Below are 27,768 nucleotides of genomic sequence, written 5' to 3' on the forward strand. Positions count from 1 at the left end.
CGACACCCAGATCGGCTCTCCTGTCCTCCGTCAGCCGCCTTTCCTCCAGCGTGTGACTGTCTTTGTCACCACGTCTACCCACTTCTTTTCATTTCCTCTGGCTTCCCCTGACCCCGCCTGACACAGCATCTCTCACCTAAAGCACAGAGGCTTCCTGGTTGAAGTCAGGCTGCTGGTAATGTTTGCCCCACCCTCTTGTGCTGAGCGCCTGGGACCAGTTTGGGTCAATTCATTGACAAAGTTGGTTAAATTGGGGAATCCTAAAAAATGAAAGATATACTTTAAACATTTTACTTTCACCTAAAATGTTCAAGTGCTTTCATTCACTGATGTCCAGTTACAGAGCCAAGGTATTTTCTTGGAGCGCACCTATCGGCAGGAACCCTTTGGCATCTTCCCACACCTGTAACACACCTTCCATGATTTCCAGCTTTAAACAGGAGCGAGAACTTAGGTGCTTCCGAAGAAGACTGCCTGCAGAATCCTTTCATATGTTTGCTAACGGTCCCCTCATCATTTAGAGCTACTTTGGGCACTTTTAAAAATTGAAGTGTAGTTGATTTACAATGTTGTGTTAGTTTCAGGTGTACAGCAAAGTGATTCAGTTATATATATATATATTTATATGTAATATGTGTTTTCAGATTCTTTTCCATTATGGTTTATTACAAGATGTTGGATATGGTTCCCTGTGCTATACAGTAGGACCTTATTTACCCCTTTTACATATAGTAGTTTGTATCTGCTAATCCCCAACTCCTAATTTATCCCTCCCCCATCCCCTATTTTAACAGCTCACTTTCATCCAGTCTTTTCAAACCATTCAGAGTGGCTTTTGAGGAAACAATCTCTTTCTCTCTCTGCGCTGTTTCATTGGTTTACATAATAATCAAGTTACGTAAATAACATCACTGGTACAACTAGGATAAATAGGGTTGGAACAAATAGACCTACTCTCAGTGTGCAGACAACCCATGTGGAGGGGGCCGAAGTGCACAGCTGTTCCAGGTGGGGCCCCCCAACCCACTGTGCTCGTCCTGCCCAGGACATTGGTCAGCGTGTCCTGTTCAGATGGGCACCTTGGTTATCTTGGTGAGCTGGTCATGTGTGAAATGCTAGGAAGAGGGTGAATGACCAGCAGGCTTTGCATCAGCAGGGCCATCATCCTGAACCACAGCTTTGGATGGCCCAGGCCTCTGCTCAGACACCTCGGGCTCTCCCGCGGGAGACCAGGGGCAAAGCTCCTGCCTGGATCCAGCGCGATCCCGCGGCAGCCTCGGCCCAACCCTGTGCGTGCCTTAAGCTCCAGTCCTGGGCCACAGGGGGGCTGGTTCTCCAAATACACTCAAGACTTTCCAACAGTCCAGCCTTTGTTCGCCCTGGTGAGCACAGACCCGGCACTGCTTCTCCAGGACGCACATCCATGCCCGGCACCTGTCCTGCTGGCCCCTCCTGCCGCTCTGGACCCTGACAGTAGTGCTGTTCACCGCAAGAGGCAGGACCAACTCGTAAGCATCACCTCCTCTGTGAAGACTTTCTCGACCCCACAACAGGATGAGCTTTTCCCCTTCTAAAGATACGCCGCGTTTGTCTTTCTGCTCAGACCTCCCCGCGTCCTGCCCTGTAGCGCTCCTCTTTCCTGCCTCTTCCTTCTCTGCCGCTTCCACTGGACTGTGCGCTGGACCTGCTGGCAGCGCACTCAGGAAGCAAGCCCGTCCCAAGCGTGGCCGAGGCCTCTCTCTCCCCTTTATCTCATCTTCTTCAAAGCCAGTATCTTTCTAGCCTTTATTCCTGGCACTGAGGCACCCCCAGGCTTCAGTCTTGCTAATTGATTTGGAGAAATGACGGGGCTCTTTTTTAGTTCAGAAATAATTTATAGAGTCTTGAAGGCTCATCCGTTTATCTCCCTTTACTTACTAAAAAAACCCCAGCTTTATCGAAGTGTAATTTACATATCACTAAATTCACCCATTTAAGATGTGCAAGCCAAAGAGTTTTAGTCAGTTTACCAAGTTACAACCATCCACCACGACGGAGCTTTAGAACATTTCTGTCACACCGAAAAGATGTCTTGTGTCGATTCCAGTCAATTCCTGTTTCACGCCAGCTCCAGGCAACCACAAATCTGCTTTCTGTCCCTACAGATCCGCCCTCGACGTTTCCTGCCACCTTTTTGTCGTTGGAGTGTTTTTCAGACCAATATATGTGCTGTTTGCCTGAGGAACTTTTCTTCTGATTCAGTTACTAGACTTCGTTTGTTACCCTGTCTTTGACTCTTTCTCCCAGCGTTTAAGTTTCTCTCGGTTTTCTTTGTGCAAACCTCGTTGGCCTTTGACTTATTAGGAAAGTTGAGGTTTCCCCCCTCCTTTAGAAGATGGAAGACTTGGAGAGTGTCATGTACAACACAGGTGCTGAATATTATTGATTGAATAAAGCAGCCTAAGCCCCATGCTCCTGGGACTTCCAGAAGTCATTGAGGGGAACACGACCCCCTTTGTGCGCCTAGACTTGGGAGCTTAGGGAAAAACTCACGTTACACCCGTATGTAGGTAGCTGTTTGGTCTAGGCTTGTCTTTCACATATAACGTGAACTTCAGAATCTGAAGGCCAGTGATGAGTTTTTATTATTTATACGAAGCTCCAAGGGAAGGTGATGGGTAGATAATAAGGCTCTTGTAGGCTCAGGGGGTGGTCTGGACGCAGTCACCTAATGAGTCAGTGGCTGAGACAAGGACAGACAATGGGCATTTTTATTGTACAGGGGTCTATAGTGCTGATGACCATTATCTCAATCTGCCTTCCTTTACCCTGTAGCGATGTTATTTATATTTAAGTTAAGCCCTGTTGGAGATTTAAAAAATGTGTTTTCTCTAATTCAGGAAGGGCTTTCAAGATTTTCTCCCATAGTTTACAGTTACTTACTACAAGAAACTATTTGCTTTCCTGAATCCCGAAAGAGTCGCTTCTCTTTGAAGATTCCGGGGCCAGCTTCTCCTGAAGGCAAAGAGGTAGAGAAAGAAAGAACAAGTGCTTTGCAGGCAACAGGCCTGAACTGAACTCTGGCTCCTTCCTTTTTATCTCTACGTCCTTGGGCAAGCTAGCGAATCTCTCTGTACCTGAGTCCCTTGTGGAGAAAAAGGAGAGCTACCGGGTCAGATCGTATCTGACTCAGCTGGACTTCAGCGCTGAGGGAACGTGCCATGTTGTATTAACAGAACGGAAGGTAGTTGACTCAAAGGAGGTTTACCTTCGGGACACAGTGATGTCGTGGGAGAACCAGTTCTCTCTCTTTCTCGTCTGCCCTCCTGGCCACCTCCCCTCGCCGTCGTGGTGGAGACGGCCGCTGTAGTGCTGGTGACTGCAAGCCGGGAGGACAAAGCCCCATGGAAGAAGAGGGCATTCTTCCAGTGTGTCCCCTTAAGGGCAAGAAAGCGTTACCGGACTCTCCCACCAGGCCTCCCCCAGTCACTAGCAAGGAAAATGGTATCACCACAGTTGGCTTAGACCGTGTAATTAAGATTCATTCCTGAGCTAAGAACAGTGTGACCTTCTATCAGCATCACGTTCCGTGGAGTTCATTAGCAAAGAAGAAGGAAATGGCTGATGGACAGGTGATCCCCGGTGACTCTTATCCCTGTTTTGTGGTGTTACTTTAAGCCCGAGGTAGTTATCTGGATCATGATTTTTGTTAAAGGAATAGCCTTTGTTTTTTAAAGAGGTTTCAGGTTTATAAAAAAAATGAGTGGAAAGTATGGAAAGTTCCCATATACCCCCTCCACACCCCCCTCTGTTTCCCCCTTTATTTTATTTTATTTTTTTTTAAACTAACTTTTTTTTTTTTTGTAATTTATTTTTATTTACTTATTTTTGGCTGTGTTGGGTCTTCGTTTCTGTGCAAGGGCTTTCTCTCTAGTTGTGGCAAGCGGGGGCCACTCTTCATCGCGGTGCGCAGGCCTCTCACTATCGCGGCCTCTCTTGTTGCGGAGCACAGGCTCCAGACGCGCAGGCTCAGTAGTTGTGGCTCACGGGCCTAGTCGCTCCGCGGCATGTGGGATCTTCCCAAACCAGGGCACGAACCCGTGTCCCCTGCATTGGCAGGCAGACTCTCAACCACTGCACCACCAGGGAAGCCCCCCCCCCTTTATTAACAGCCTACACTGTGAGGTACATTTGTTACAACTGATAAACCAATATAGATCCGTTTTTTTTTTCATTTTTTTAATTGACGTATAGTTGATTTACAATGTTGTAGATACGTTATTATTAACTAGACTCCACAGTTTATATTGGAGTTCACCCTTTGGGTTGGTTATACATTCTGTGGCTTTGGACAAATGTATAATGACATGTTTCCATCACTGGAGTGTCACCTGGCATAGATTCACTGCCTTAAAAGTACCCTGTGATCCACCTAGTCTTCCCCCCACCTTTCTTCCTCCAAACCCCGGCAACCACTGATTGTTTCACTGTCTCCGTGGTTTTGCCTTCTCCAGAGTGTCGTATGGTTGGAATCATACAGGATGCAGCCTTTGCAGACTGGCTTATTTCACTCTGAAATCTGCATTTAAGGCGCCTCCAGCTCATTTCTTTTCAGTGCTGAATAATATGGACGCACCAGTTTGTTCATCCGTTTACCTATTCACCATTTGGTTGCTTCCACGTTTAGGCAGTTATGAATAAAGCTGCTGTAGACATGTCTGTGCCAGCTTTTGTGTGGACATAACTTTCCAGTGCATGTGGATAAATACCAAGGGGTGTGGTGGATCATGTGGTGAGGATATGTTTACTTTTGTAAGAAACTGCCAAATTGTTTTCCCAAGCGGCTGTACCATTTTGCATCCTCATGAGCAATGAATGAGAGTTCCTGTTGCTCCACATCTTTGCCAGCATTTGGTGTTGGTGTTTTCGATTTTCACCATTCTAATCGGTGTGTTGTGGTACGGATTATGATTTTTTTAAAAAATCTTGGTATAACTGGAAATTTGAACTCTGATTAGCTATTTGATAAGAAATGACTGTCAATTTTTTCAGTTGGGATAATAGAATTGTTGGGTTTTTTTTTCTAAAAGGAGTCCTATCTTTAGAAACACAAACTGAAATATTTACCAATGAAATAGGATGTCTGGGATTGCTTCAAAATAATTGAGGGTAGGGGAGAAGTGGATGATGGTATTTGAAACAAGATTGACCATGAATTGATAATTGGGTTGATAGGTACATAGAATATCATTATAATATTTCTTTCTACTTTTGCATATGTTTGAAGTTTTTCATAATAAATGTTTAAAATTAAAGTTCGAGGTCATGTTATTAAAAAACAGTGCACTCGTAGGTGTTTAGTAAAAATTTCAACCTGTCTTCTAGCACCACCTTCAGATTAAGCTCAGCCCTTAACGGTATTACGTATGTTCAATAATTTACATGTACCGGATTAATAATTATTTAAAGGATCTTCTTAGAAACTGAAGAACCTTTTGGTAATATAAGCAATTTTACCTAACATTGTTGAGAGAATATATGTGATTTTTTTCAAAGTGAATTTTTTTAAATTACCAAAGCAAAAAGCAGTACACTGTGCACTACAGCAAAATAAAAAACATATGGAGAGGCAAAAAAAAAAAAAAACATAAAGGTCATAAAAATCTTACCCACTCCACTGAAAGAGAGCCACTCTTAATCAGAGCCTTGAGGTATAATTTTCCAAACCCTTTACTGCTTGCTTACCTGTGTGTTTGTATCCAGGTGTTTTATGTTTGTATACAAATATACAAAAATAAAGAATTATGTCCTTAATATATGTACCGTTCTGCTTTATAGCAACATGTCTGACACCTTGTTTAGGGACTGCATAGGACACCATCGTATGGCTGTGTCATGATTTATCTAACTAGGCCCCTGTGTTGAACACTGAAGGTTTTTTCCCAGCTTTTTGCTGTTACAAACAGAGGGGAAGCGATGGACAGTTGTGAAGAGCACAGACTCTGGAGTTAAATGGCGTGAGTACCGCGTGCAGAACACAGTGGGCCCGCAGGCCTGGGGCGGCTCTCCTTACAGGGCTGGCGCTCGGCTGGCCTCTGGGAACTTGGATTTCGGGATGGTTTCCACCCGCAACGGATGAGGGGGTCACTGTGCTTAAACTCTCTGTGCAAACACTGTGGTTCATGCTGAACTCCTGCTTTCTTTCTGGGTGTCTGGACTCCTGTTGGGTGCTAGGCAGAGGGTGCCGGTGTGGCCAGCCCCCAGTTAAACCCTCGGCCCTGGGTTTTCTCTAGCGAGCTTTCTTCTTATGTAACAACACACCGGCGCTGTCACATCTTGTTGCTGGAGGAACGAAGCACACCCGCTCTGACACCCCTGGGAGAAGGTTCTTGGAAGCCTGCATCTGGTTGCTCTGGCCTTTGCCCCATGCGCCCTTTCCCCTTCTCGTAGCCTTTCACTGTGGTAATCAAAGCCAGGAGCGCAACTCCACGCCCTGCAGGTCCTCCTAGTGAATCGGCAAACCGGGTGCCCCCGGGGAACCCCTGACACAGGTTCAAATCTTGGCTCTGCCACTTCACACCTGAGTAACTCAGGCAAGTTACTTACCCTCTTTGTCATTTCCTAATCGTTAATTTGGGTTAAAAAAAATAGTTTTATCTTGTTGGATTTTTGTAAGGGATTAAATCAATTAAAATATGTAAAGTACTTAGAATAGTGCCTGGCAGGTGATTACTTTTCAATAAATGTTAAGAATTATTATCTTGGAAGCGAGATGTTTATGTGTATTTGTAATTATTATTATTTTTTAACAAATTCCTAGAAGAATTGCTGGGCTTAAGGATATACACATTTTTTTTCTTTTTGTGTGTCCTGATCTTAATAGTAAGATATGTTTACTGTTAAGGTATTAGAGATACTTGCTATAGAAAAAGCAATTCCTCTATGACTCTATTTTTCAGATATGGCTATTTGTAGTAACTTGCTACACACACGTCCAAATTTATTTCTGCATAGACTAATATGACCAGTATAATAGAGCATTTAAAAAATAGTGCCATGTACATACTATTTTACTGTATATGCCTGAATGTTAGGGGGTCCTTTTATTCAATGAAGTTTCCTAAAAACCTTTTTTTGTCTTCCATTTCAAATAGAGATGAAATAGAAAACACATAATTTTAATGTTTAGTTTATCAACTTTAGGTACACCCTTACCTTTGAAATCACACATTATATAAATATAATCATTTAAAATTCCATTGTTGCTCTTTTTAAAAATTATTATTATTTATTTGGCTGTGTCGGGTCTTAGTTGTGGTGCGAGGGGCTTAGTTGCCCTGTGGCATGTGGGATCTTAATTCCCTGACCAGGGATCGAACCTGCAGCCCCTGCATCAGAAGGCAGATTCTTAATCACTGGACCACCAGCAAAGTCCCCTGTTGTTGCTCTTTTAAAACAAGCATCATAGGCGTCTTCGACGTCCCTAGAGCATTTTTGAGGTTATTTAGCACCGGTTCTGGTTCTGGAGCATGTCAGCTGTACCTCCACCTGTGGCTCCGGACAAACACTCTGATTCCACTGGAAATTTTATCCTCTTCCCATAACACTGGACGGTCAGCGTTTGTTTGCCCAGTTCGTATTATTGCCACAACTTGGCTTCTCGCTGTCCTGCTTTCAAAGTTCTCTTTAAAAGATTTGTTTTCGGTGATGGCTGATACTTAAAATTGTGAGGTCATGCCCTCAGGAATAATTACTAGGAGTGGGTTAAATTTCTCTACCTCCTTTTAAAATGGTTTTATCAGGTTACCGCCATCAGCATCTAAAACTGTCACTGATGCATTATCACTGTCACTGGTGGTCCAGTGGTTAGGACTCGCTGCTCTCACTGCAGAGGGCCTGGGTTCGATCCCTGGTGGGGGAACTAAGATCCCACGAGCTGCGTGGCCAAATAAATAAATAAATAAATAAAACTATCATTGGTGAAGGTTATTTCAGGATGTGTCTTCCTTAAAGAGTATTTAACATTGATTGGATCATGATGTTTTGGGGAAAAATTTTTTTTGGAGACAATTGGGGAAATTTTAATATGAACTGTGTACTGTGTAATATTTTGAAAAATATTATTTTTCGTAGGTGTGATCATGGTGTTGTAGGAGAGTTTAGGAGATCCTGCTGAGTATTTGGCGGTGAGGTGTTGTGATGTCATGTGGTTGGCAACATACTTTCAAATGAGTCAATGAGAAGGAAAATGGAGAGGGGTCGAGATAAAGGCCAAATGTGGTAAAATGTTTATGCGGTAAAATGTTTACAATTGGTAAATGTAGTTGATGGATATAGAAGTTGTTCATTGTAGTGTCCTGGGCACACTTTTCTGTGAATCTGAAAATGTTCACAGTGAAAAGTCGGACAATAAAAAAAGACTCTTTCCCCTTCAATATTATAAAACATTCATCCATGTTTATTTCTAGGACTTTTATATGTTCATATATTACACTTAAATTTATACTGAATTGAACTTATTTTTGGCATAAAGAGGGAGATATGGCTGTCAATTAATTTGAAGTGCTACTTTATGTTCAATTCTTTAATATTTTTATAAATTTATTTATTTATATATTTATTTTATTTATTTGGCTGCGTTGTGTCTTTGTTGCTGTGCACCGGCTTTCTGTAGTTGCGGTGAGCGGGGGCTACTCTTCGTTGCGGTGCACGGGCTTCTCATGGCAGTGGCTTCTCTTGTTGCGGAGCACGGGCTCTAGGCGCACGGGCTTCAGTAGTTGTGGTGCACAGGCTTCATTGCTCCACGTCATGTGGGATCCTTCCTGACCAGGGCTCGAACCCGTGTCCCCTGTGTTGGCAGGCTGATTCTTAACCACTGCGCACCAGGGAAGTCCTGTTCAATTCTTTTAAATCTGTTTTTTGGGGAATTTCCATTCTGTCGTAACCACACTGGTTTTCTGATGTAATTTTATGGCATGTGTTTATCTCTTTTTCTTCCTTTTCCAGATTTTCTTAGACTTTCTGATGCCTTTATTCCTCCAGGTGAATCTTGGAGTAAATACATCAAGTTCATGATTAATTTGAATTTTGTTAAAATTATAGATTAATTATTTGGGCAGAGTTGATGTCTTTATAATATTTAGTCTTTTCATTTCAATAACATAGGATGTCTCTGGAGAGCAAAGAATCCTTCAGAAGTTCAAGTGACCATCCCAGAACTATTTTGTTTGTTTAAGTTAGCATTGTATTACAGAGTAGGTAAATATGTTATTTACTTCAGTTTTATAAGATGTGGATGCAAACATGACTAAGACAGCATCACTGCCGCTCAAAGAGTTCACAGTCTTACAAAGAAGCATAGTTTAAATAATGTGGTTCTGTGGGAAAATACAAGCATTTACAAGGGACAGAAATACCATAAGGGAGTGAGTGAGTATTTGATTCTGGCTGGGATGGGCAGGCTTCCAGGGGAAGTGATGCCTGACCAAGAATTTAGAGGAAAGCATAGGCATTTGCCAGGTAGCCAGGCTACAGGGGGGTATCAAGTCAGAGGGAATATAGCAGATATGAAAGCGTAGGGACCTGAGACAGTAGGGCATGTTCAGGGCACCACAACTGGCTTCATGTCGCTGGGAGATAAAGGGAGGGTGTACTCTTGAAAGATGAGGGTAGGGTAACGGGTGTCGGGGTGCAAGATGATACACCAAGAACTGGGGACTTTATGCTAAAGGTAGAAGGGAGCGGCGGGGAGCTTTTAAGCAGAGGTGTGATAAGGTTGCATTTGCCTCCTTGATGGGTGGAATGGGGGAGGGGTTTGGGCAGCAGCAACACGGGAAGCATCGAGTGAGTTGGAAATTATTGCTAGTTTATCCTTGTGTGAATTAACAGCCTGAATTAAACAAGTGCCAGCAAAGATAAGAGAGAGGCAAGATTAGAACAATGTTAAGAAGATGAAATACACACAGGACTTGATTTAAATATTTTCGACTGTAAAAGAGAGTCATAGTTGTACAGGATGTATCTCGGGTTGGTATCTTGTCCAATTTTCATGATGAGATACATGTTAATTGCATAACAGTTTATGGGATTAAGAAGATGACTCATCAGTTTCAAAACTCTCCAGATAAGTATGTAACTGTTCTGTAAACTGAAGTGGTGTCACTGTGGCAGTGTTCACAAACTCAGCCTTTGTCGATTGATCCATACATATTTTGGGAAGTCAAACATCTTTTCTGGGCTTATTCTTCACCATTTATTTATTTATTTATTTATGGCTGCATTGGGTCTTCGTTGCTGCGCACGGGCTTTCTCTAGTTGCGGCAAGTGGGGGCTACTCTTCCTTGCGGTGCACAGGCTTCTCATTGCGGTGGCTTCTCGTTGCAGAGCACAGGCTCTAGGCACGTGCTTCAGCAGTTGTGGCTCGCAGGCTCAGTAGTTGTGGCTCGCGGGCTCTAGAGCACAGGCTCAGTAGTTGTGGTGCACGGGCTTAGTTGTTCTGCGGCATGTGGGATCTTCCCAGACCAGGGCTCGAACTCGTGTCCCCTGCACTGGCAGGTGGATTCTTAACCACTGCACCACCAGGGAAGTCCATTCTTCACCTTTTAAAAAGGGGGGTTGAGCTTGATCTCATATGCATTTCTGCTCTGAAGTCATCCTATGCAATTTATTTTCCTTCATACATCCGCTTCTGTGTGCTCTGGGTTGTGCCAAGTTTTGTAGTTTATAGAACTATGACTCTTGTCTTTGACAAACTAGTTTTGTTGGAGAATAACTCACAGCGCTACTACTGAAAGGAAGTAACGTGTAAGAGCTGATGTGTTTACAGTACAGCCTATAAACTCACTCATGCATTCATTCCCTGTTCTCATGATGTTTGCACTCTACTGGAGAGACAATAAACCAGATAACAAGTAAACATACAGTGGACTAAATGGTGGAAAGTGTCACAAAGGTCCACAAACCAGGGAAGTGTATGTGTGGAGGGTCTGATTGACTATTTCACATGATGTGATAAGAGAAGCCCCTCTTAATCAAATGAATAAGTGAGAGCCCTTCGGAAGTGAGAGTGAGTGAACCATATGGTCTGTGTGATGTAGGAATGTGGGGAAAAGCATCCCGGGCAGAGGGAACAGCAAGTGCAAGGGCCCTTGGGTGGGAGTAACTTGGCTTATCTGGGAAGAGTGAGGAGGCTACTATAGCAAGACAGGTGTGAGGGGGGAGGCGAATCCAATGGTGGAGGGAGGGGAAGGGAATTCAGGGCCTTGAAGGCCATTGTTAGGGCTTGGCTTTTCCGCCGAGTGAGACAGAAAGCCATCAGAGCGTGTCAGTGGGGGTGTGATATGATTTGACCTGGGTTTTAGAAGCATCGCTCTGTTATGTGAAGATCAGGAGCAGAAGAAGGGAGAAGAAGGTTAGGAGGCGGCCGCAGTGATCCTGGTGGGAGGTGACTGTGGGCTGGACCAGGTGGTATCAGTGGAAGCGGTGAGAAGTGCTGAGGTGGTGGCATTTACCATATTTATCCTGATATCATCCGTTTATGGAGATGGAGGAGACTATGTGAGGCATCGATGGAAGAAAATCTAGAATTTGGTTTTGTTCCCATTAAACTGAAGATGCCTGTTAGGACAGCAAAGTGGAGGCGTCAAGAAGGTAGTTGGATAGATGAGTCTGGAGTTCAGAGGGCAGCATCAGGCTGAAGATATACAGGCGGGATCTAAAAGCCACAGCTTGGCTGTGATGGCCAAGTTAAAGGCAAAGAGTTAAGTTGGATGGAGGTGACTGGGCATTAGGGCACTGGGGGTCTAGAGGAGATGAGGAGAAACCAATGAAGGGGACAGAGAGGAGGACCGGGGAAGTGGCAGAAAACTAGGAGAGTGTGGTGTCCCTGAAACCAAGGGAATAAACTGTTGTTGAGAGTGACCAGCAGTGACCTAAGATGTTGAATGAGAGCTGAGAATTGGCCAGTGTTGAAGTGATGCAGCACATGGAACCTGCCATCCTGCTCATAATTTTTTTTTCCCCATTACATACTTTTCACTGCAAGATTTAGTGAGTTCTAAGCGTTTTCACATAAGGCAGTCATTTATTTATTTATTTATTTTTGGCTGCGTTGGGTCTTCGTTGCTGCACTCAGGCTTTCTCTAGTTGCGGCCAGCGGGGGCTACTCTTCGATGCGCTGCACCGGCTTCTCATTGCGATGGCTTCTCTTGTTGCGGAGCACAGGCTCTAGGTGCACAGGCTTCAGTAGTTGTGGCTCGCTGGTTCTAGAGCACAGGTTCAGTAGTTGTGGCGCACAGGCTTAGTTGCTCCGCAGCATGTGGGATATTCCCGGTCCAGGCCTCGAACCCGTGTCCACTGCATTGGCAGGCAGCTTCTTGACCACTGCGCCACGAGGGAAGTCCCCGATAAGGCAGTCATTTCTGAGGTAAGTTTGTCCTTGTGACTGGCATGCATATTTATTATTAGCGGCAGTATTCATCGTGGAGAATGTTGTTAAAGCGTCGTCTTCACCGCCTCCGCCTCAAAACTTGCTTATTCGTCTACTCATTCATCCAAGAACTAATTCCCAAAAAATACTTACGAAGCGCCCGTCCTATGGCAACCCAGGTTTTTCCCGAAGGTCTGATTTCTCACGCGCGGGACTGTGCCTTCCTTCCTCGTGACACCTGGCCTCAGCGTCCCCGCAGTGGGGTTTTTCCAGCCTGCAGGGTCCAGCCGCAGTTCTCAGCGTCCGCCCCTAGAGGCCGGAAGTCGGGCAGCGGGCGCGTCCCTCCCCCGCCTGGGAGGGAAGCTTTGGAAGATCCAGAGCGATATGCAGATGAGGTGGGCGGGCGGTATGTAGATGAGGTGGGCGGGCCGTGTAGGGTGGGCAGCCCGAGTCGAGGTGGACGGCCTGCGTGGGGGGCGGTATGTAGATAAGGTGGGCGGGCGGTATGCAGATGAGCGGGCGCGGAGCGGCCGGCGGTCGCGGGGACTGGAGGCGCCGGCTCTTTCTTTGACTGGAGCGGACCCGCCGGACGTAGCCGCCTCGCCAGCCGGAGCCGGCGCGAGCTGCCGCGCGGTGGACACGCCGTCCGAGGCGGCCGGTCGGCCGCTGCCCGAGGCCGCAGAGCATGGGCAACCACGCGGGGCGACCCGAGGATCCCGAAGCAGGTCGGTGCGGCGGGCGGGGGTCGCGGCACTCTCTCCCGGCCGGGCGCCCTTCCCCCACCGCCCTGGGCCGGGGCCGCGCTGCCCGCGGGCGCCGAGGGGCGCGGACGGCGAAGTTCCCGGGCGTGAGTCCCGCCTCTGGAATGCGCGCCGGGGGTGGTGAACTCACCTGTGCCCGCGCCGCGACGGGGAAACGCCGCCGGCTCACCTGGCGCCCGGGCCCGCGGGGGGGGCGGGGCGGGGGCGGCCGAGGGGCCGGGGTCGCCCCCGTGGCCGCGTGGGCAGTTCGTGCGGACTTTGTGGGCACTGTCCGTGTGCGTGTCACACACTTTCCAGAGTCCTGTGGAAGGTGGCGGCCCATCAGCAGGTCTGTTAACTCATCCTCAGACCCGGGGCTGGATTGTGACTGTTTCTTACTCAAAATAGCCAGTGCTTATTCTGGGATACCGGCGCTTCTCCAGCTTATCAAATTTTTATTTGCTCAGAGATTGGGCGAGCTGGGTGGAAGGCAGCTGGCCTCTGGTTTTCATCTCCTGTTGGTCATCCTGACCTCCTGCGCAGAGTTAGATGCTGCTGACCGTGGGGTCGCGTTTACAAACAAAACAGAACATTTCTGTACTGCCACACACGCAAACGGGATTTCCTTTAGCCCCCAAAAGTGCATCTTGGCCGGTTGGGGAGAGATGGTCCAGCTGGGACTGGAATCCTGGGCTGGCAGGTGACGGGTCTGTGTTTGTGGGACAGAGTCAGAACTCGAAACACTTTTTCCAGCGAGTGGTTTTTAAATTTGAATTTGAATGAGGAAATGGAAGCTCTGAGAGGTGCAGCGACTTGTCCAGGTGACTTAGCCCTCGAATTGGAGGCAGGGCCGTTAATTAAGACCTGGGTCTCTTAGCCTCGGGTCACTGCTCTTCACTCACCTTGGCAGGGAGGCCAGGCAGGGCCAGGCCGCATCCTTGAGGCTGGGTGGTGGTGGGTGCCTCGCTGGCAGCTGTGGGACATTGGACTGATATGACAACCAGGGTGGAAAACTTTGCCACACAGGGAGACAGACCGCGAAGAAAAACTCTGGAGATGGGGTTACTGCATTGATTACGTAGCGGTGACTTTCTAAACTACACAGCGCTTATCCAAACTTCTTTGGGCAAAATAGCCAACATTTGCAAATTAATGCAGATTTGCCTATGTCATAAACAGCCCTGTGATAAGCTATTAGGTGAAGGATATGTCACATTTTAAAAACACCTCTCGGTAGTACACACTTGGCTCTGTGTATTATTTCTTTAGTGTCAAAACTGTGAAGAGACTGTGCCCTTTGTTAGAGTTTTTAAGAGTTATTTGGGTGCTTGTATTCTGATTTCTAAGTGACCTTTTTATTTGTATTTTATTTTATTTTTTAAATAAATTTATTTATCTATTTATTTATTTATTTTATTTTTGGCTGCGTTGGGTCTTCGTTACTGCACGCAGGCTTTCTCTGGTTGTGGCGAGCGGGGGCTACTCTTCGTTGCGGTGCGCGAGCTTGTCACTGCGGTGGCTTCTCTTGTGGAGCACGGGCTCTAGGCTCGCGGGCTTCAGTAGTTCCCCACACAGGCTCAGTAGTTGTGGCTTGTGGGCTCTAGAGCGCAGGCTCAGTAGGTGTGGCGCATGGGCTTAGTTGCTGTGCAGCATGTGGGATCTTCCCGGACCAGGGCTCGGACCCGGGCTCGGACCCACGTCCCTTGCACTGGCAGGTGGACTCTTAACCACTGCGCCACCCGGGAAGTCCGACCTTGCTTTTTAAAGCGCTCTGATGGATAGGAGATGAGAAGGACACTTTATGCCAGTGAGTATTTTATTGCATTTTTCAGAGTGCAAGTAATTTCAGAATGGGAACTCAGGCTGATTTGCCGCGAGTAAAGATACCCAATTAGAAAGTCTTAGTAAAGATTATAATGCTAGACTATTGTTGGCTGAAAGTGTGTGTATAACTTTAGGTGATCGCCACGCTGTGATGAAATGCTATAGAGTGCGCCAATGAGATCCCGGAAATGAGAGTTTCGTTAAAGATTAACGAACCCTCAATCCCCTCTACCACCTCGCTCGCAGGGAAGCGGTGGGGCCTCCCACTGGCAGGTGTGGTGCATCGGGCTAGCACCAGAGCCAGTGCTCTGGCGGCTCATCGGAGCAGGGCCCAAGGGCGGGCGGTGGAAACAGGCAGACGAGGCAGAGCAACAAACGCCCGAGTATGATTTTCACACCCGTCTTCTGTCCTGTCAGTTTTGTCCTCTGAGGCGCAGACCCTTAAGCAGAATCAGGAACGAAGGAGGGTTATCAGAGGGGAGAGGGAAGGGGTGGGAAGCGGGACCGGGCCTGGAAAGCCTGTGGACCATGATGCAGACGCAGCACCTGGGAAAGGAAAAGGAGGGAGCAGCCGGTGTGGGCAGAGAACCCTGCAGGTCCCACCAAGTCCTGGCCCGCTGCCCGGAGCCCCCAGCAGACCGCCCAGGAGAGGAGCCCCCGCTCGGGCAGTGACGGCCAGTCCTTGGTCCTCTTGCTGGAGGCGGCCTGGGAGGAATGTGCCTTAGGCCCAGGAGCCAGGCTGAGTCCCAGCGGCACTGACAGCTGGAGCGTCAGCTAACCCCAGTCCTTGCAGCTGAACGCCAGGGTCTTTGTCGAATGAAGATCCAAGTGGCGCACCTCCTGGCTGACTCCCTCGGATCCCTGACCTCGGTTACTCGGACAGGGAGGGGCCATGAGAGGGTAAATGAGGTAAAAGCCCCATCTCCAACCCCTACCCCACCCCAGCCCCCTCTGCGGGCAGGCCTGGGGCAGAAGGCGGTTCTCAGCTGCTGCTGCTTTTCTAGCCTTGGAATTGGCTGCTGTGACAGCAAGAGTCTCTTTTGTGGGGTCTGCGATCCTCTGAGATGAGTCACTTTTGCTGTGGTGTTACAGTATGGACAGGAGAAATGAATCAAGCAGAAGGCATGAAAGTTTGCACGGATGAGGGCAGCTGGAATCAGAACGTGTTGATGACCACACCTCTTACTTCCTAAAAGGTCTCAGTTAACAGTCTTTCAGTTTCCAACCAGGTTGTTGGTGCCTGCAAGTCAGAGAGGGCTGCTGTGTATAGTCGCGCAGGTTGCGCACTGTTCAAAGGCAGCTGGGAATAAAGAAATGAGTGGGCCCAGGTGGGGTTGTATCACTCCAGAGGAAGGGGTGCCATTTTGCCGTTTTATGTTCACACAAAGGTGCCCAGTATGCTAAAGGAAGCATTAGTTTCTACTTAGGGTTAGAAGCCTAGAAGGCTTTTCCCAGTCTCACAACTAGCTGATATCTGCTTACTCTTTGCTTTAAATTTGCATGTATGTGTTTAAGCAGTGGCTACCAATGATGGGAAACAAAAGTAAAAGCTTCTACCCATACTCCCTCAGGTTCCCCTCAGTACTGGTTATAGTTAATGCTAACTGTGGTTAAAGACGAATCCCAAAATAGCCCCTTAAGACAGTAAAAGTTGATTTCTCGCTCACGCCCCAGTCTAAGGGGAGGTGGGGGCCGTCCAGGGAGTTGTATGGTTCTTAGAGGCTCAGGCTGGGGAACATCGTCTTCAGGGTCTGGCTCCCCGGTTGTGCTGGCTCTGGTGGCGGTCAGGAGAGGGGAGAGGGCATGAGGGTCCTGCGGGGGCTGGCGGGGCCAGGCCTGGACCGGGTACCCGTCGTCCCCACCCGCATTCCACCGGCCAGGCTCGGGGCTGGAAGACAGCTCATTCTCAACCACATCTGTGTCAATATTTTCTTACGAAATTTTAGTCAGAAAAATGGAAAGATATATATAGTTAACAGCCATAGACCCACCACGTAGAGTCTACAATTAACATTTTGTTACATTTGCTTTATCCTTCTATTCATCCTGCTATCCCTCTGTCAGTCCCTCTTATTTTTTGATGCATTTCAAAGAAATGGTGGTTATCTCTGTAATTCTACATACTATGCTATACCTATGCTATTTCTTGACTTATTAGCTTTGCAGGCTGTCTACTAACCGTCACTGTGAAAGGTGAGGAATTCAGCACATTTTTACTGCTGTCTTCCTCTCCTCCCCCAAGTCCTGCAAGTCATACTGAAATGTTCTAAATCTATTGTTAGTAAAGTGTTAATGGTGGAATACAGTTGTTGGTGTTTAGTTGTTCACTGTAAAATTCTTTTAACTTTGCTATATGAAATTTTCATTCAAAAAACAAAAATACTAAGGAGACCTTTTATTATTTACCACTTGTATTTCTTGACGGTAACCAACTTCAAACAGTGTCCTTGGCCAGGTAAAGGAGGATACGCTGTCTCTAAATTTCTTCTGCCTTTTCCTCTACATCCTCCATACCCTATCCTGGCCTACTCTCAACCTTTATTTTTACATGGCTAGGACATTCTGTTTCCTAATCAGTATCATTAAATCTTCTGTGCGTGTTTGTAGGTTGATTCTAAAAATTGAAAACCAATCAGCATTTAAAATATTAGGATCCCATGTATATTATGTGCTGGAAAATCAGGTAATGCATTTAGATGTAGAAGAGAAGGAAATGCAATCTTAGGTCATTTAACTTATAATCTGTGACAGACGATATTACTTTAAAAGAAAAATAGAACGAGTAAGGAGATTGGAAAGTAGTGTAGTTATTTATTGATACTTTGAAAATTATCTTAACATGGTTTTACCCTCTTATCCACCTTCTCGATTTTATAGATTGTTGCAGAGAGTTCATTTTCTTCTTAGAGACACAAGGCTTGGTGGTTGAGAGTTTGGGCTCTGGAGCCAGACTCCGTGTTCAAATCCCAGTTTTGTCACTTAGTAGCTCTGAGACTTTGGGCAAGTGAGTTAAGCTCTGGAAAAGGGGATAGTAGAACAACCTACCTCATAGGGTTGTTGTGGTCATGAATAGGTTGAAACACATGATGGGTTAGAATAGGCTCACACATCACAGAAAGTGCCCGGTAAGCTTTAGTTGTTACTATTCTAGGCCTTCTGACTTAATGTTTCCGTTTGGACTTGGTTGCCTTCTGGTCTTGTCTCACTCTCGGGTGAACCCACTGCTTCTTGAATCCTTTTTCTCTTTTCCTGCGTTCCCTTTGCTTTGGCTGGAATATTTCCTGTGATTCTCTCTGTTGCTGAACTTTTATATATTGTATCATCTCTATGTTCACCTTTTTCTTCCAGTTTTCTTATTGACTTCTAAAATTTCATCAACTCTGTTTTCTATTTCCAATTTTTTTTTTTGTGCTCTGTTTTATCTTATTCATTAGCAGTTTGGGGTTTTGAGTTAAGGGAGGAGGGGAGTGGAGTTGGTAGGAGGGCTTGAGCAAATGAGTTAGTGGCTTCTCTTGTCCTTAGTTTTAGATTTCAAGGATTCATCAGAGTTTTTACAATAGTCACAAAGAAGAGAATATAGCATGCATTTTTCTCAGATGTATTTTGTTCCATAGAAGAATTTCAGAGTGGAACTAGTGTCCTGAGAGACATACTTTGGAAAATGCAGCCTTTTAGGATTAAAAAGATGTATATAGCAAAGATCAATGATAACGCATAATAAAAAAAAAAAAGGTGAGAATATCAGATATATTTGTTACTATAATAAATGTGAATGGGTTAAACTCACTTAAAAAAAGAGCCTCCTCCTCTAGATTAAAACAAAAAACAAAATATGTATGCTGCAGAAAAGCATATTCCGATGTCAGTTTGATTCTTAAAATTAAGTCAATTAAAGTTGTGAGTAATAAGAAACGAATTCTAAAGAAAGCTTTCAATTCAGCATCTTGTTATTCTATATATAACTCAAGTAAAATTTAATAATCACTATTTAAGGGTGATTTATTAATCACTATTTGATTAGTATTTATTAACCAAGTTTTCAAACTTGGTTAATAAATTTTAAATATTTTAAATTGTGTTTATTTAATATATTTAAGTACCTGTTAAAGTCTGACTGACAAACAAGTCCAGTTTTTAGAAGTCTTATACAGTTAATAATTATTCTTAAAAATATAGTGTTTCTTAAGTCCTCTTACACATCCCCAAACACTCACACATTCTCTCTTTATATGTGTGTGTATATAGATGCACACTTTCAATTACACATTTTAAATTAGAATCTTGAGGCTGATCAGTAACTCTTGGTAGGTCCAGTTCTCCTAAACATTAAAACACGTCATTCCAAAATGCAGGTATTTCTTAATACGTAGTACTATTACTACTTGTTTAATTATTTTGAATATTTCTCTCCTTGATTCTAACCTCTCAAATTAAAATATGTTTACTTAAGTGTTTTATTCCAAATAATAAATGGTATTGGGATTTCATCCCATATAATTTTGGGGTTGCCTTCTCAGTTTGCTGAGGTTTTTTAACCAACAGAGATTTCTGGCAGGAACAGGGATGGGATTCTTACCCATACCAGCCAGAGCACCTTTTGCTGTGGTTGGGGCACATTCTTGAGCAGTTGGGTTTGCGCCCATGCAAAGATAATCCACATGTGATGCACTGTCTCAACCTTTATCTGAGGATATCTCTCTTATGCCTTCAGCCTTACTGATAGAGCACTGTCTCAACCTTTATCTGAGGATATCTCTCTTATGCCTTCAGCCTTACTGATAGGGTAGAGAATTCTAGGTTCAAAATCCTTGTAATCTCTCTGTGACACTAACTTCAAAACTTGAAGAAGGAAGTGGTCATAATGCCCATGTACCTTAGATTCAAATTATATTTTACTTAATTCCTGTAGCTCCTGACAGGAGTCTAAGACCTCCATTCAAACGGCTGGCCGTATCACTTGATTAGGGTTTGCGTGTCTTTGGGACTTAAAATATGTAAACGTTTTCCCATCTGACTCAGAAGACCTTTGACTTGATACAACTCTGCCTGCTTTTCATAACACTTTCTGTCCCTTAAGGCGGTGTCTTTCTTGATAGTAAAGCAAAATGTGATTTAATTGTGGCTATCGCTCATGCCTCTGCCTGGCTTACAGCTGACTGTAGTATCAGTTAAAGACACACACCACAGAGTACCTTAAATCAGACAGGACCTTCTTTATTGATAAAAGTACAATTCAAGGAGAAAAAGTAGCAGTTACAAAATGCAGTATACTAACTAGCAAAACCATGGAAGTGATTAAAGCAAAAGCTATTAGAAATGCCTAAAAAAAACTCACATGTGAAATGAGAGACTTCAACCTGTGTCTTACAGTTTTTCTAGATTGTTCGTGGAATGGTTAAAACACTGATCTGTTCTAGACCAGAAAGAAAACCTTATTACCATCTCTTAAGGGAAATTTTACTGGTCACTGTGTGATTGTAAGGCAATAAAACTGTAGGAATACAAATTGAAAACTGAAAAACTTAATCCATCTGGGTACAGCATGGTGTGACTATAGTTCATTATAATGTATTGCACATTTGAAAGTTGCTGGGAGGGTAAATCATTTTGTTAAGTGTTGGTGACCGATGGTAACCAGACTTACTGTGGTGGTCATTTCACCGTGTGTACAAATATCCAGTCATTATGTTGTATACCTGAAACTAATATAATGTTGTTTGTCAATTATACCTTAAAAAAAAAAAAAACTGTTTGGAAATTGATGCAAATAGGAACTGAAAACTGTAATTCACATCATTTAGAAAAATAGTTATGAAATACTTCATAAAGTTACAAATAGCAAGCAAATTCATTTCTCTGAAAGCTTTTGTTATCATAAATGAAGTGCAGAAAATTAGAAAATAAACAACAAAAGATATCTGGGAAAACAGGAGGGAGTTTTTTTAAAAGGGCAGAAATTAATAAAGTAAATTATGACAGCGTCTGTTCCCCCTTCTCCTACCCTCAGCACCTGGCAGGTGGCCTGGCACATGGTTGGCACTTAGTAAATATTTGTTGAATGAATATATGAATTAACAAAAAAGAAAAAAAAAACTCTAGAATTGAAAAATCTAAGAGTAGGTCCTTTGTTAAAACAATGAAGTAGATAAAGCTGTAGTTAAACGTAGAAAAAAACCCCCACAAATACCCCAAATTAGTAATGTAAGAATGTATGTAATCAGAGATGTGGAGATTTTTAAAAAGAGGAAAAAATAGAAATTTTTGATGAAATTGAAATTTTCTAGGAAAATGAAATTACCAAAATCAATTCATGAAGTAATGAGATACTTGGGCAGAAAAATAATCTTGGAAGACATCACAAAGTGACTTAAGAAAAAAAGCTCCAAAAAGAATCCTGAACCCAGATGGTGTTACAGGCAGAGTTTTTCAAAGATCAGAAAAACAGAATTTCTGTGCTATTTAAAGACGTCTAATGTATCGTTTCCCAAAGATTATTATATTACAGAAGGTGTAGATAATGGTTTAAGGTATATACTGATGACTAGTTCTTATTTTGATAATTAAATTAAAATGTGTTAGAAAAATTGTAACTAGTTCACCGAATCTGTGTTGCTTAGGACAAGGTTAGGTTTAAAAAAAAGTGAGTCGATATTAAGTTTATGCAGGAAAATATTAAATATATAATAGGACAGGTAAATGCAAATACAGCCAAAAATGCAAAGGTGATACTCAAATAACAGAAGCTTGAAAAATACTCCAAAGTACATAAAAGATGGAGAGCATTTCAATTTATTTTGACAGAAGCAGTGCTAATACTATCAACGCTCCTCCTGATACCAGAGGCTTTCAGAGAGAGAGGAAAAAAGAAACCCAGAGGACAGTATGGAGTGCACATCCCGGCTGAAATATAAGCCAAATTTACTCCAGCAATGCCTTTTTCAAATATTACACCCACTGGTTAAAAAAAAAAAGGTTCATTCCAAGAATACAATAATGGTATTATATAAATAGAATTTACAACATCAGTAAACTTAAAGAGGAAAAAAATTCATCTTACTGTATGTCAGTAGTGCATTTAATAACACTTAACATCTACCTCATAAACATTTAATAGGAATGAATGGCTTCTTTCTTAAGATAATAAATAAAATGGTCTGAAAGCCACACACACCATGCTTAACAGGAAACTAAAAACATTCCTTCAAAGGTCAGGAAAAAAACAGTGGTGCCCGTAGAGGACGTTGTTTTCAGATAGGCTAGCCAAGGCAGTAAGATTTTTTTTTTTAAGGTTTATTAAAAATGAGACAAAATTAGCATTACTTATAGAGACTGTAATTCTTCTGTTATAATAGCCAAGAAGGTCAACTGAAAAACGATTAGAACTAGTGAGAATACAGTAAGGTAACCAGCTTGGAAATGCACGTGTATGTGCCTATATGTGCGAACATGCGTCTACGTGCGTCCATGTGGGTATGTAGGTGTGTGTAGGACAGTAGCTTTCTTTAAGTTAGTGATAACCAGAAACAGGGGTTTATTAAAAGGTCGCATTCATGGCGTGAGCCTGGGGAGAAATGGGTGGCGCGGCCCTCCATGATGAACCGCGAGCTCTCCACTCTGAGCTGGGTGCTGGTGGTCACGAGATGGATGTCCCCTGTTACACGGAGGAATTGTCCTTCACATAGTACAGGTTTTAAGCTCAGAAACAGCTGCTGAGTTTTGTAAAGTGCCTCTCGGGCATCGCTCTTGAGATTATGATTTTTCTTTGTAGGCAGAATAATGTGATGGATTTGAAATTTTTCACCTTGTAATGAAATTTTCAATCAGGTTTTTCTTAAATCCTCCTCTTGGAGAAAAAAGTTTTTTATCAGGAAAGGTGAATTATCAGTTAAAGCTTTTCTTGGTCCCTTGTTGCCTTGTATGTGAAAAAGGGTGTGCGTGCAGGGTTCTCTGTTACCTTTAACGTTCTGCGACTTTGTTTGGGGATGGAGGAGACTGGGATTTCACCTGGGGAGTGTGCTGCCCGAATGTGCTTTAGGTATGAGGTTTCTAGTCTGTTGAATCCTGTTTTACTTTCTTTAAGTGTTGTTATGGCTCCAATCAGCAGAGACCAGACTGTGTAGTAGTATCATAGAAGCAGCGTTAAAACATGGAGAATTTCGAAGGTTTCCGTGTATCCTTATGAAGACCTTGATGGCAGCTGTCCCTTGTATTGCCAGGGAATTTTTGAATTCTCAGGAGAAAGTAGGTTTGATATTTCAAAATTAATGCGGTTGGCCAAATATTTAAAATTGAGATTAAAAAAATCATTTAATGTTATGAAATTCAGAAAAGCTTCTTTCACAGAAAGAGTTTTTCTGCATTCCAGACCACTACAGAGATAAGCCAGATATCCTGAGCTGAGGACTCCCTGGGGGGCTGGCCAGGACATTGCCCCCATCGTCTCCTTCCCTGCCTGTCACAGAGGCCATCCCCCGTCATAAGTCAGATCTATTCGTAAATATTCTCTTACCAGTGTCCTTCTGCCCCTGCTCATTTTGTAAAACCCGTGCTCTGTTTCTCTAGTCTTTTCTCCTTTACCCCTTATCCTCCCTCATTTCCAGCTGCTTGTTCCAAATTAAACCTAATTACGATGAGTGTTAAGATTAGGGGTTATGATCAACTTGGAAAGTAAAGTCATAAGTTTTGACCTGAAACTATATCCAGGAAAAAACCAGTGCCAACCACCTTCAGAGCCCTTGAAAATCCCCTTTGTTTCATCTGCCAAAGAATTCATCTCCTTCCTCTAAATAAATGGTCCTGCTTTTCTCTCTGGCACCAGTAGCCACATTAAAAAACAAAACAAAACAAAACAACTTGGAAGGTTAAGTTATCAGCAGTCTAACCTTCTCTTCTGATTTATAAACAGATAAACAAAGAGCCTATTCATAGGCTCATATGGGCATAGAACTATCATGAAAATTATCTGCTTGTAGTTTTATTTTGGTCTCTTCTGCTCTCTCTTCAGTCTGAGTGCATTACAGTGTGCCAGAGTTACGTGGAATTACATGCTTGCAAGCTAGACCAAAGATGTGACAGAATAGTGTCTTTTTGCAGGTTCACAATGTTGGGGAGGGGTGTGCCTTTGTGTGTGTTGTGTTTGTGTGTGTTCCTCACAACTTTCCTGGCATCCTAATCTTCTGTGGCTTTCTGCTTTTGTGCTTTCTGCCTTGGTAGGGATTTTCAATCAGTAATTCTAGGCAATTAAGAAAAAAGAAAAAATGAAAATGAAGAGATAACAGTGATTCCATTTTAATGAAATCTGTACATTAAAACAACCTCTTCTCTGTAATAAATTCTGGTATCCAGAGTCTTATGCTAACCACTTCGGATCCAGAATCATCCCCAGAAGTGTTACCAACGTCCTCCTTTTGTTTACTCAGGTCGTCACTGTCCATGTCAGTTCTGTCCCCAGCCTTGACCCTGGGGTGCCCTGGGGCTCCTTGATGGCTGTGGTCAGTCCACACGGGGTCATGTGCTGGTCACACTCTGGACTCCCCCCGCCACTTATCTCTTGCCGCAAGTGTGTTCCCACGCACCTGGAAACCAGTAACCAAAGCTGCCAGATGTGTCTAAAGCAGAGGTGCTTCTCCTGTTGTTGAAAGAGTGTGAAGTTTAGGGCACAGACATGTTTACCAAATCCGGAGATCTCTTCTTGTTCCTGGTTAATGACAACACCGCAGGAGGCTGAAGGGCCGTCCAGGTGAGCCTTAGCCGGGGCCTCAGTGCGCACCTGTGTAGTCACGTGCCATTCCTGCCTGAGGCGTGTCCTCTGTGTCCCGTGACCCACCTCCCGCTGTCCTTGCCCCTTTCCTGGGATGCTCCTGTCACAGGACTCACAGCCCGCCGCGCGGGTCACCCTGCCTGCCACCGTCCCCGGTTTGCTCTTGTTATCGTCACCGTCAAAAGTGCCGCCATTGGGAAGGTAAACGATACCTTTAGCCTACAGCTCATCCTCCCAGGCCTCAGCTCGGATGTGGCCTCCCCAGGTGGACCTTTCCCCACCAGCCCGGGCAGGCTCCCTTCTCCCGCCGCGGGGAGGGGGCGGGGGTGGGGGAAGATTCTTTGTGTGGCTGCTGAACGGCCCCCGGGGCTGGGCTGGGCCGGGCTGAGCCGGGGTTTGTGCGAAGTAGAGAAATGTAGGCTTCTTTCCACAGAGGACGGGACGGAGCAGGGCCAGCCTGGGAGGAGTGAGAGAGGAGATGCTTAGGCGGCGCGGGGCCGGGGAGGGAGGTGAGATGGAAGAGGAGGAAGGGAGGAAGAAGCAAGGGGACACGGTCTGTGTGGGAGGGGGAGGGGGGGTCACTGGTGTGATCCTGGGCATCATCCCTCAAGGAGTTCTAATCCCCTCTTCCCCTCAAGGCTGTAGCACCGGATTTGAGTGCTTCAGAGATGAGACAGTCAGTGTGCACCCTGCAGGGAGGGGGTTGATTCTACACGGATTGCGTGAAATAAACTGCATCTTCTCTCGGTGATAGGTCGTATAGTAGACAGAGCCCTGGATTCAGAGACAGACCCTGGAGGTTCATTTCTCCTTTTTTGACCTCGGTGGGTTTTCACGTTGGTCAGATGAGGGCCTGAGCTGCATTCGTGACGCCCCTTCCACCTTTTAGAAGGAGTGCATGATTGATTCCATGGGGTGCTTTGGAGATGCCAGACTAGAAAGCATTTTGAGTTTCTAGAGTACTGTTTTTTTCCCCCAATTGCAGGCCAGAAAGGAAAACTTCCAAATAAGGGTGCATGAGCTACTCTGGGAAACAAAGGGAAATCATACTAAAATACAAGTCTAGCCTTTGCCTTGGCATGAAAAGAATGCAGACTGCTGACTGACCTAAAGGTTTCTGTTTTATTTCATATTTAGGTGAAATGGGCAGCTTTGACCATTATTCCCAAAGAAGTTGCTATTTAGACTTTAAAGATGTTTGTGTAACACCGAGTGGATTATATTATCCTTGAGAGCCTCGTGGGCACTTTTATCTGTGAAACTGCCATGCTTCATTGTGTATCAGGAGCAGCGCCTGAAAGCCAAATTTAGAAAAAATTAATCTAGGCCCATGAATGTTGACAGTAGACATTTAGTCAGCACCCCATCTGATAACCGTCACAAGCATTGCTAGGTCACTTCCCCACAGTGTAGCCGTCTAAACAGAAGGAATGGTTCAGTGATTGTGGTGATTTGACTCACTGGGTAGCGCCAGACGGAACCGTCAGGATTACACCCAAGGATGAGAAGCATGTGATGTCTAGGGGGATGAACAAAGCCGAGTGCAGAGTTGTGTGTGTACCGATTATGTCTTTGTGGAAGTACGGTACAGAGGATGTGGATGGGCAAAACCTCCTTTACTTACGGAGTGTCTGGAAGTTTTGGGATGGGGCCTGAGCTCCACATGTCATATTTCCCTCCACTCCCTTTGGCTCCTTACTTTGCCTTTCAGACCTTTATTTACCTGTGTGGATCTCTTGGCAGTTGAGCTTTTGACCTCTGATTGAAGAAATAATAAGATGAATTAAAACGAAATAGACTTGGGATTTCCCTGGTGGCGCAGTGGTTGAGAATCCACCTGCCAGTGCAGGGGACACGGGTTCAAGCCCTGGTCCGGGAAGATCCCACATGCCGCGGAGCAACTGGGCCCGTGCGCCACAACTACTGAGCCCGTGCTCCACAACAGAGAAGCCACTGCAATGAGGAGACCGCGCACCGCAACAAAGAGTAGCCCCCGCTCGCCACAACTAGAGAGATGCCGTGCGCAGCAACGAAGACCCAACGCAGCCCAAAATAAATAAATAAAATAAATAAATTTATATATTAAAAAAATGAAATAAGGCTAAATTAAAGGAAAGATTATTTTAAGATCAAATAATTAGATGAACACACTACACACGTGTAATGAGGTTATAATGGATAGTTCTGGTTGCTTCGGGGGAAATAGGCCTCGAGACAGAGATCTGTGTGCAGCAGGTTTATGGGGGGTCCCCGTGGAAACAGTACGTGTGAGGGGGCCACGGAAGTGGGGTGGCAGAGGGGGAGTGATGCAGTCACAGCCGCTGTCCGTCAGTCCCGGGGGAGCTGGAGCTGGGACGGTGCTGACACCTGTCCCACATTGAGGCCGGGTGGTCAGACCTTTGTCGTCCGCCATCAGCCAGGGGAAGGCCCCAGAGGAGAATCTGTTTCCTGGCTTTTTCCGGCCATCTTTCATTTCCTTTACGAATTCTGCCCCGAAGGGAGCCCTCTGATGTCCTGAAAGCAGATGAAGATCACGCGGAGTTTTCTTCCTTAAAAAGTTCACTCGCGGGGAGCTGGCTGCACGCTGACCACAGGTCCTGCTCGCACAGGGCCTGGCTGACTCAGGAGGTCAGCGCGGGGCCTGGCTCGCTCTGTTCCCCCCCCGCAAGGACACGTGCGCTGGAGGCCGGGCGGGGAGGCCAGGTCACTGCTTGCCCTGCAGAGTCACAGGCCTGGTGATGCCTGGCAGAGTAAGACATGTACATCTGGGCCCCGGTTTCCGGCACAGAGCCCCGAGACCAGTGGAATTTCTGAGTGATGGGGTGAGGGGAACGTCTTTTCTTACTTGGAACGAGCTCCTTCTCCCCTACCTGAGGGTGGGGCTGGTGGCAGAGGGACCAGCGGGCGGTGGGTCGGAGGCTTGGGACCCCTGGGGCGGGGAGGGGGTGTGGAGGGGTTTCACCACCAATGGCCAGGGGTCCCATCAATCTTGCCTACATAGCGGAACCTCCATAAACTCACTGTGGGCCGTGGAGCTT

General features: G+C 45.1%; 1 protein-coding gene across 3 annotated transcripts in view; it reads left to right on the plus strand.

Annotated features, from left to right (window-relative positions):
* Positions 1–27,768, plus strand: part of SPECC1 (sperm antigen with calponin homology and coiled-coil domains 1) — a 248,034-nt gene that overhangs the window by 103,751 nt on the left and 116,515 nt on the right. Inside the window, exon 1 of one of the 3 annotated variants that reach the window (XM_057535571.1) lies at positions 12,925–13,131. The exons of the other annotated variants lie outside the window; for them this stretch is intronic. Within the exon in view, the coding sequence (XP_057391554.1) occupies positions 13,092–13,131 (40 nt within the window). The 5' untranslated portion in view covers positions 12,925–13,091. Of the gene's footprint in view, positions 1–12,924; positions 13,132–27,768 lie in introns of those variants that run through there. 3 annotated transcript variants of the gene reach the window in all.

The sequence above is a fragment of the Balaenoptera acutorostrata genome, chromosome 20 (genome assembly GCF_949987535.1).
Source record: "Balaenoptera acutorostrata chromosome 20, mBalAcu1.1, whole genome shotgun sequence".
In the NCBI taxonomy this organism is placed as follows: domain Eukaryota; kingdom Metazoa; phylum Chordata; class Mammalia; order Artiodactyla; family Balaenopteridae; genus Balaenoptera; species Balaenoptera acutorostrata.